This window comes from Galdieria sulphuraria (genome assembly GCF_000341285.1).
Source record: "Galdieria sulphuraria unplaced genomic scaffold scaf_40, whole genome shotgun sequence".
In the NCBI taxonomy this organism is placed as follows: Eukaryota; Rhodophyta; class Bangiophyceae; order Galdieriales; family Galdieriaceae; genus Galdieria; species Galdieria sulphuraria.
In genome coordinates, this window is record NW_005178435.1 from 59,485 (window position 1) to 66,463 (window position 6,979).

The 6,979-nt window shown below is 38.7% G+C and overlaps 6 protein-coding genes across 6 annotated transcripts; 3 read left to right on the top strand and 3 right to left on the bottom strand.

The window, feature by feature from the left end:
- Position 1: 1 nt before the first annotated feature.
- Positions 2–1,186, bottom strand: Gasu_44030 (non-homologous end-joining factor 1). The gene is made up of 2 exons (XM_005704529.1): positions 1,029–1,186; positions 2–981 (listed from the first exon to the last, which is right to left on the bottom strand). Exons 1-2 carry the CDS (start codon positions 1,182–1,184, stop codon positions 163–165), a joined length of 975 nt encoding a protein of 324 aa, XP_005704586.1. The 5' UTR covers positions 1,185–1,186; the 3' UTR covers positions 2–162.
- A 5-nt stretch (positions 1,187–1,191) lies between these two features.
- Positions 1,192–2,506, bottom strand: Gasu_44040 (50S ribosomal protein L15 (mitochondria)). Its single transcript, XM_005704530.1, has 5 exons — positions 2,247–2,506; positions 2,034–2,194; positions 1,827–1,980; positions 1,595–1,774; positions 1,192–1,540 (listed from the first exon to the last, which is right to left on the bottom strand). The coding sequence occupies exons 1-5, from the start codon at positions 2,400–2,402 to the stop codon at positions 1,343–1,345; spliced, it is 849 nt and encodes a 282-aa protein (XP_005704587.1). The 5' UTR covers positions 2,403–2,506; the 3' UTR covers positions 1,192–1,342.
- Positions 2,507–2,516: 10 nt separating this feature from the next.
- On the top strand, positions 2,517–3,527 carry Gasu_44050 (bis(5'-adenosyl)-triphosphatase). The gene is made up of 5 exons (XM_005704531.1): positions 2,517–2,599; positions 2,648–2,804; positions 2,855–2,907; positions 2,962–3,050; positions 3,104–3,527. The coding sequence occupies exons 1-5, from the start codon at positions 2,531–2,533 to the stop codon at positions 3,237–3,239; spliced, it is 504 nt and encodes a 167-aa protein (XP_005704588.1). The 5' UTR covers positions 2,517–2,530; the 3' UTR covers positions 3,240–3,527.
- A 9-nt stretch (positions 3,528–3,536) lies between these two features.
- On the top strand, positions 3,537–4,393 carry Gasu_44060 (double-stranded DNA-binding family protein). Its single transcript, XM_005704532.1, has 3 exons — positions 3,537–3,656; positions 3,710–3,935; positions 3,985–4,393. Exons 1-3 carry the CDS (start codon positions 3,583–3,585, stop codon positions 4,027–4,029), a joined length of 345 nt encoding a protein of 114 aa, XP_005704589.1. The 5' UTR covers positions 3,537–3,582; the 3' UTR covers positions 4,030–4,393.
- Positions 4,394–4,396: 3 nt separating this feature from the next.
- Positions 4,397–5,627, top strand: Gasu_44070 (uncharacterized protein). Its single transcript, XM_005704533.1, has 3 exons — positions 4,397–4,679; positions 4,726–5,543; positions 5,590–5,627. The coding sequence occupies exons 1-3, from the start codon at positions 4,426–4,428 to the stop codon at positions 5,604–5,606; spliced, it is 1,089 nt and encodes a 362-aa protein (XP_005704590.1). The 5' UTR covers positions 4,397–4,425; the 3' UTR covers positions 5,607–5,627.
- A 4-nt stretch (positions 5,628–5,631) lies between these two features.
- On the bottom strand, positions 5,632–6,979 carry Gasu_44080 (chloroplast inner membrane import protein Tic22, putative; the record flags this gene model as incomplete). The annotated part of the gene is made up of 1 exon (XM_005704534.1): positions 5,632–6,979. One exon carries the CDS (start codon positions 6,670–6,672, stop codon positions 5,746–5,748), a length of 927 nt encoding a protein of 308 aa, XP_005704591.1. The 3' UTR covers positions 5,632–5,745.

Sequence of the window (6,979 nt, forward strand, 5' to 3'; positions counted from 1 at the left end):
TACAAAATAAATAAACAGTAAAAAACTTTAAAAGCAAATATGTCTTTCTCTCAGGTAGCTACAGCAAAAATAACATAGGAACCAAAGTCAACTAGTGGCGCAACAAACGAAGACAAGCCTATTTCATTCAATCTTACCAATTCTACTGGATCAAAAAAAGCTTCAGAAAAGGCGCTTCTTTTTCTTCACATTTTCTCCAACTCTCTCTTCAGAAGACATTGTTTTCAACAATTTACTTCGAGTGCGTAGTTCTGTCGGTTGCTTCTGCTCATCAGATGTACGACCAGCAAAGCTTTGATCAATAAGACTGTCTTCGCATTCGAGGTTTTCCCTTGAGACCTTGAGCTCTTTATGGGTTTCCATTTTCAGTTCGCTTTGCACAGTGGAATCCGTAGAGTCAACAGTTTCACCAACATTTTGACCCAACAGTTTAGACAGTTTCTGCTTCTGATTTTCATCCAAAGCAATTACAGAAGCAAACAACTGGGATGTATGCAAAGTCCAAACATCATTTGTGTTTGATGTCGCTATATAGTTAGTTATATACGATTCCACTGTATAATGATGATCAAAATTCTCCAAAGAAAATGGTTGCGTAGATACGGATACTTTGGGAATAGTACCAAAAAAACTTTTGTATTCGGAAATTTCTTTGTCTTTTCTAGCAATGATATCTACTAGAGCATACTTCTCTTCGTTCAGTATTTTTAAAGTGTTCAACAACGGATAAACAAGAAGCTCAGACAAGAATAACTGACAATCTTGTTTGTGATGCGTACAACGAAAGGTCCAAGTAAAGGATACTTCCGAAAGTACGATATCCAAAGACAGAAGCAAAATATCATCGTTTATATCTGCCAAGAACTGGAGTCTGTTCTCTTGATCACTTGTTCTTATTTGTGCTGCCAAAAGCTTCTCCCTAATCAAGTCAAGCAATGGCTGTTCAGGTTGACTTGGACCAAGAAACCCTGGAAGAAACTCCTAATTCTTTGAGCCGTAAAAAAAGATTATCAGAAGAATTGACCAACCTGAACTTGTTTTCGAAATACTTCAGTTGAAGAAACTTGCGACCACACGTCGTGACAATCTGTTACCAGCAAAGCGAAAGGAAATTGTTCTAAAGACTCTTTCAAAAGAAAATTGTATGACACTCTACTATTTTTGGTGTCAACTGCTCTAATCATATGCCAAGGTTTTCTATAAAGGCGTTCCATATATCTTTATCATATTCATCATTACATGAACAACTTCATCGTTGCACTTTCTGAAACTCCCCCATTTTCAACAAACCATTTTCATTTAAACAGCATTTTATCTCTATAAAAATCCAAATCATTCCTCTTTACGAATTGGTAGTCTGTTCCATTTGCTTATTCTTCCGTTCCTCTTCAAACAACTGCTTGAGAGTTCTGAATTTTCTAACCTCTAAAAGTGCTTCTGAAGGTTCAACCAAGTCATCCAACGTTTTGATTTTTCTGACTGGAACTCCCTTTTCACTCCAGTCATTATAAAACGCAGCAAGTCGTTGCGGAGGTTGTTCCTAAAGAGCAAATTTTTGTGAATAAAAGTCCAAAATAAAGAATATCTCTCTTACAAAAGGAGGTAAAGGAAGATCACGCCTTGTCCAACGTTCAGGATTCAGTAAGACTTCTATTCCTGGTCTTGTGTAATAAGCCAGTGAAAGAGTACCTCCACTTTCTAATATCAAATGAGCTGCTTCACGGGTACACGAAGTAACCTCAAAATCGAGACTCGTTGAAAATAATTCGACCTCCTAACGAGAAACATAAAAACACTCAATATTCCAACGAATAGAAACAACATACTCGAGCCACTAGACGAACTCCTCTATAAGGCATTCGTATAATACCGTGACGAAATAGTTCTTTAAAGTTAACCGGTTGCGAAGGATTCAGCTTGCCAATATCCACAAGACGCTGAACCTCAGACAAAAATACCAACTCGTGGTTGTCATACCAACTAAACCTCAACGATATAATATGATCCAGTTGAAAAATAAAATAACAACATACGTCTTTGGAAATTTATGCTGTGGTAGTCTTTTGAAAAGAGGCGTTTGACCACCTTCAAACCAAGGCTTTACGTGACCTCCTTGTCGTTTCTTTTGTCCTTTTATTCCTCTTCCACAATAATTGCCGCAGCCACTACCGTTTCCACGTCCTACTCTTTTTTTCTGCACACAAACGACGTTGATATATCCATAAGAGACGACTAGAAGACTGTACCTTTTTCCTAGCACCTGGATTATCCCGAATACTTCCCAAGTTTATCGAAGGTTGTTCTTCAACAGCATGAAATAGCTTTCTGCCATAAACAATGGATTGCGTCCAATAGTTGCTTCTTTCAAGCAATACACGATCGTTGAGTAACAAACGAAACATCTACAACATCAAATGTTGAAATGATTCATTGGCATTCCAGCTTCGTAACAACAAGTTTCCTGAGTCGTTTTAACAAACTGTTCTCTTCTGTGAGTGGCGTTAGAAGGTTTCAAAACACTCTATCAACTATGGAATATTCTAGAGAACCCTTTACTGGAAATTTTCACTTTGGACCGTTCCTATTAAAGAAATCTGTCGTGAGTTTGGTTCTGCAACAACTGACGTATGATTTTATTTCTTGAAAGGAGGTCTTTTACGTTTCCAAACTGTCATACGGTATTGTCAATTTGAAACCTATAGTACCTGGTCACGTACTTGTTATTCCCAAAAGAGTGGTCAAACGATTTAAAGAGCTGGACCTTAACGAAGTTTACGATCTATGGCACTCTGCACAGCTTATAGGTAACTTCACTTTTATTAGTTGTGGATTTTGATGAAACTTATTTTTAAAGGCGGAAGATTGGAACAATATTATCATGTCCAAGCTATGACTTACTGCGTTCAGGTTTCTTAAATTTTTTAAGCAGATTTCAATTTTAACCAATACTATCGCGGTTAGGATGGAGAAGCAGCAGGACAGACTGTTCCACATGTACATGTTCATGTTATTCCTCGAAGAGCAGGTGACTTTGAACGTAATGACCAAGTGTAAGTAGTATTCAAGGAACTATTTTTTCCCCATAAAATTGTATAATATATAGATACGAAATGTTGGAAGCATCTTCAAGTTATTTACATGGAAGTAGAAAATGGGAAATAGATACTGAAGAAAGAAGAGTAAGGACGGAAGAAGAAATGGAAGAGGAGACAAAACTTCTCAGAACTCTATTTATGTGAGAAAGAACATTGTGCAGAAAGAATTCATCTTTTGATTTCCTTAAGAGGCAGATATAATACTATTTGTGTAGTAGTTGCTATTTTCTAGAAGCGAAGTAGATATAACGACAATTTTACTCAATGGCTTGGATTTTTCTTACATTGAATAGTTCTATGTTTCCAATACATTGGAGCTCAAAGTATTCCTTTCTTTTGATTTGTTGATTCTTTGTCACTTCATTTATTCTTACAGTGCCAATACAAAACAAAGTACGAAAAAGGAAAAAGTAGAATTCTTAAGACTGTTCAACATTTGAAAATGAAGAATTGAGCATTTTTGGTTGGTGTTGGGAAGTTTTCCAAAATGAGTCAACAGTATGACGTTGGCTCTCAGAAAGCCAGTGGGGAGTCGGAGGAGTCAAAAAAGCAGCAGCAAGAGTAAGAAAAGGGATCTATCGAATACAGCTCTTCTTATAAATGTTTCTCTTTAGGGCCTTGGAAGAACAAAGAAGGTTGATGTTGAAGCAGATCCTCACACCGGAAGCTAGCGAGAGGCTTGCAAATATAAAGCTTGTGAAGCCAGAAAAGGCTAGAATGTTAGAGGACAGTCTCATACGGTCTGCTCAGTATGGGAGAATCGGAAAGGTTGATGAAGAGCAACTGAAGCAATTCTTAAGCCAGTTTAACGAAATGACTGACAAGAAAACCAAAGTAACGGTATGGATTCCAAACAAGCAATCCTATCTGAACTAATAGATATTTGAAGATTTCAAGGAGAAAGGCTTTTGACGATGACGAAGACGACTTTTAGACAGAAAATCATGTTGTCAAGTTTCGCATAGGCAGGCGTGCTGTAAATTGTTCCTTTAGTACAAAAGCCAAAGTTCACGGTTCAAAATAAAACTTTAGAAATGTTCCCCTAGTTCTTCTGATGTCTGATAGCAACTGTGTGCATAACACACTTGGAAGTTATCGTCACTTATTTTGCAGTATGTTTTACTTCTTTCGATGCTGTAGAGTTTTTTGTTCGTTGCAGATTGAAGTTTTCCAACCTGAAAAGGGATTTCTTCTTGACTAGCTCTCTCGTTATGTATGTATGACAACATTGATCTTTTCTTTAGAATGGACATATGCTGTTTAACTGTTATTAACAAAGTAAAAACATTGTTCAACTGTCAAATTAATAAAATAATCAATTGGAAGATAAATGTGTGCATACTTGTTAAAAGTGGACAAAGTGATTCGTCAGTTTTTAAAAGAGAATGCCTCGCACTTTAGGCTAGTGGAGGAAGGTTTAAAAGCTTTGGCGCTGCTGGAAACAGGAAAAGACAGCGATATCAGAGCAGAAGCAATAAGTTCCTTTCTCGGCGTTTTGTCTCTATACAAGGACGTTGGAGAGCTAAACTTAGCCTTCCCTGTTGCTGTCTCGCAAGCAAGCTCTACAAAAAGTCCAAATGTTCTGTAAGTCCATTTTTGCAGTTCATCTTTACTTTTCTCACTCGGATAGCATATTCCGTCTCGCACTGACGCTTCGAATCATTCAAAACCTGGAAGTCCTGATTGAGATGATAACTGTCAAGAAGCTAGGTCAGGACAACAAGTGTGCAACTCTATTCCTTGTTGAGCTGTCAAAAGCAATTATTCGACTTACTATCTACTTGCAAAGAGAAGAATCTTTTTACAGCAAGTTATTTGAGAGCTTACAAGTTGCAACTTATAGTGAGTGCATCTGTGGTAGAAAGCAACCTCGATTGGGACTAAAAAGATGGCACTACTATTGTGGGGAACGAAGCGGAAGAAGAATATATAGGCTCTCAAGTCTAAGAGAACAGAAATCGTGCAAAAGTATGGAAGAAATTTTTGACATTGTTTCTGAAAGTCGAAGTAATATGGAGCAAAGATGGGTTTTGCAATATTTATGTCCTTTGTGTTCAAAGGAACTCAATGTGGAATCCAGTTCCACCTCTTCTTCGAGGCTTCTAAGTGTTCATACTGATGAAGAAAGTGCTCGCCAATTAATGAATTACATTGGAGAAACACTTTCTATTTTTCGTCCCGCTCTTCATGTCTTGTTAGCATGGAAGTACGGCTGGCGTTCATGGAAGCCCTGGTGTTTGGCACTTGTTTGTGAGTTGGCGAGTTCTCATTTGCTATCTAGTTATATTCGCTCCAATCAAGATGCACAGACGAAAGAATTGTCAACCGAGGTTATGAACAGGCGAATTGCTCTGTTGTATTACCTTATTCGAAGTCCACTATTTGATGTGCTACTTGAGAGTAAGATTACTAAGGCTCGAGAAAGAACTAGGCAAGTCTTTGTTTTGGGTCCTTCTTTGGATGCCTTGTTGTCATTATTTATATCTTGGCGAAGCTACTGGTTCTATATAAGTGCTTCATAAGAGAATGAATCTTGCAGACGACTCGTTTACCACAAGTGAAAATCCGAAATTTATTATGATACTTTCCTTTGCCCTTATTATGTTGCCTATTTCTCAATGACAGTAGACATATCCCCTTTTCTACCTTCTTACTGTACTGCGACTTCCTTGTTTGAAGTTGCATTATGTTTATGTTCAGGAGCAACGCCGCGTCTTTTCCACTTACCAGCACGAGCACGTTCTCGAAGAGAAACTGTCGTTGAAGACTGTAAAGTAGTCGGGTCTTCATTCGTCTCGGATAAATTTTGCCGATGAGGAATATCCGAGGACTGTTTATCCTCCTTGGAAGAGGTTTGCAGGGTTTGAAAGGACCTTAGCAAATCCAACAACCTCTTTCGTTCAATATTTCGAAGAATGGCTTCACGAACAGCTTCCGGACTTCCTCCGGCAGCTGCGACTTCTCTTGCTGTTGGAAAATGAACAGCAGGTGGATGTATCGGACGTTCCTTAAGCTGCTTCTTAAGCAGTCGTCTTTCCATGCGCTGCTGTTTGAGAAGCTCTTGTTGCTGCTCACGAGGAATGCCATGAATTTCGTCAAGAGGATATTCCTTTCCTATTACTTTCAAAGACTCTTTTGGGGCCACAAATATTATAGACTCAAACTCCAGCGACGTACTTTGAGCTATTCGTTGCAAAATATCTTCCAAAGTTCCAACATCCAAATCGCAATCCTTTGGTAAGGACGAATCGGATTCAACAAGCTGGTTCCACGCCTTTTCGCAGTCATCCTTCGAAAAGAATAGAGGAACGAGCTGTCTTCCATTCTGCAACAGTGTTAGACCTTTTGCCTGGAATATTGGAATACCATTGAAATTCTCTACCGTCAGTTCCTCGTCCTCTTCTTCATGATGACATCCATGAAGCGGACAATATCGCTGCTTTTTCACTCCATTTTCTGTAGTCTGACTTTCTTCAGCAAGAGAAGCCTCTTCTGCTTGTATTTGAGCCTTTATGATTGCGACAGCACTCTCTACTTGCTTGAGTGAAGGTCGAAACTGGAAAGCGAAGCTATTCATGTTCTTCTCCTCCTCTTCAGTGCTTTCAAGCGTCTCCGCATTTGTTTCTTCTAAGTCTGCTTCAATTGGCGAAGGCTGTTCAACTATATTTTTGGTTTTCTCCGATTCCTGGTTGCTTGAAGTATCTTTTTGCTTGGCTAGTTGCCCAGGTCGATCAATACCTGTCGTGTCCAATTCGTCACAAAAGTTTTTCTGAGCCTCCTGAGCCAAATAGAAAGCCTGCGACAAGCCAATTGGAAGAACTGCTGCCTTCTTACCATATTCGGAATTTTCTTCTTTTATCCAATTTAAGGTTTCTACAGCGTCG

What these genes read in the sequence shown, in the direction of transcription:
- Gasu_44030 (XM_005704529.1), bottom strand. Translation starts at nt 1,184, where the DNA reads ATGATTAGAGCAGTTGACACCAAAAATAGTAGAGTGTCATACAATTTT. An exon ending in TATTTCGAAAACAAGTTCAG is followed by an intron (nt 982 to 1,028) that starts GTTGGTCAATTC and finishes TCAAAGAATTAG; the next exon opens with GAGTTTCTTCCAGGGTTTCT.
- Gasu_44040 (XM_005704530.1), bottom strand. Translation starts at nt 2,402, where the DNA reads ATGTTTCGTTTGTTACTCAACGATCGTGTATTGCTTGAAAGAAGCAAC. An exon ending in ATCCAGGTGCTAGGAAAAAG is followed by an intron (nt 2,195 to 2,246) that starts GTACAGTCTTCT and finishes GTTTGTGTGCAG; the next exon opens with AAAAAAAGAGTAGGACGTGG. An exon ending in GAGTTCGTCTAGTGGCTCGA is followed by an intron (nt 1,775 to 1,826) that starts GTATGTTGTTTC and finishes GTTTCTCGTTAG; the next exon opens with GAGGTCGAATTATTTTCAAC.
- Gasu_44050 (XM_005704531.1), top strand. Translation starts at nt 2,531, where the DNA reads ATGGAATATTCTAGAGAACCCTTTACTGGAAATTTTCACTTTGGACCG. An exon ending in TCCTATTAAAGAAATCTGTC is followed by an intron (nt 2,600 to 2,647) that starts GTGAGTTTGGTT and finishes ATTTCTTGAAAG; the next exon opens with GAGGTCTTTTACGTTTCCAA. An exon ending in TTTGAACGTAATGACCAAGT is followed by an intron (nt 3,051 to 3,103) that starts GTAAGTAGTATT and finishes TATAATATATAG; the next exon opens with ATACGAAATGTTGGAAGCAT.
- Gasu_44060 (XM_005704532.1), top strand. Translation starts at nt 3,583, where the DNA reads ATGAGTCAACAGTATGACGTTGGCTCTCAGAAAGCCAGTGGGGAGTCG. An exon ending in TCAAAAAAGCAGCAGCAAGA is followed by an intron (nt 3,657 to 3,709) that starts GTAAGAAAAGGG and finishes GTTTCTCTTTAG; the next exon opens with GGCCTTGGAAGAACAAAGAA. An exon ending in ACAAGAAAACCAAAGTAACG is followed by an intron (nt 3,936 to 3,984) that starts GTATGGATTCCA and finishes AGATATTTGAAG; the next exon opens with ATTTCAAGGAGAAAGGCTTT.
- Gasu_44070 (XM_005704533.1), top strand. Translation starts at nt 4,426, where the DNA reads ATGTGTGCATACTTGTTAAAAGTGGACAAAGTGATTCGTCAGTTTTTA. An exon ending in ACAAAAAGTCCAAATGTTCT is followed by an intron (nt 4,680 to 4,725) that starts GTAAGTCCATTT and finishes TCACTCGGATAG; the next exon opens with CATATTCCGTCTCGCACTGA.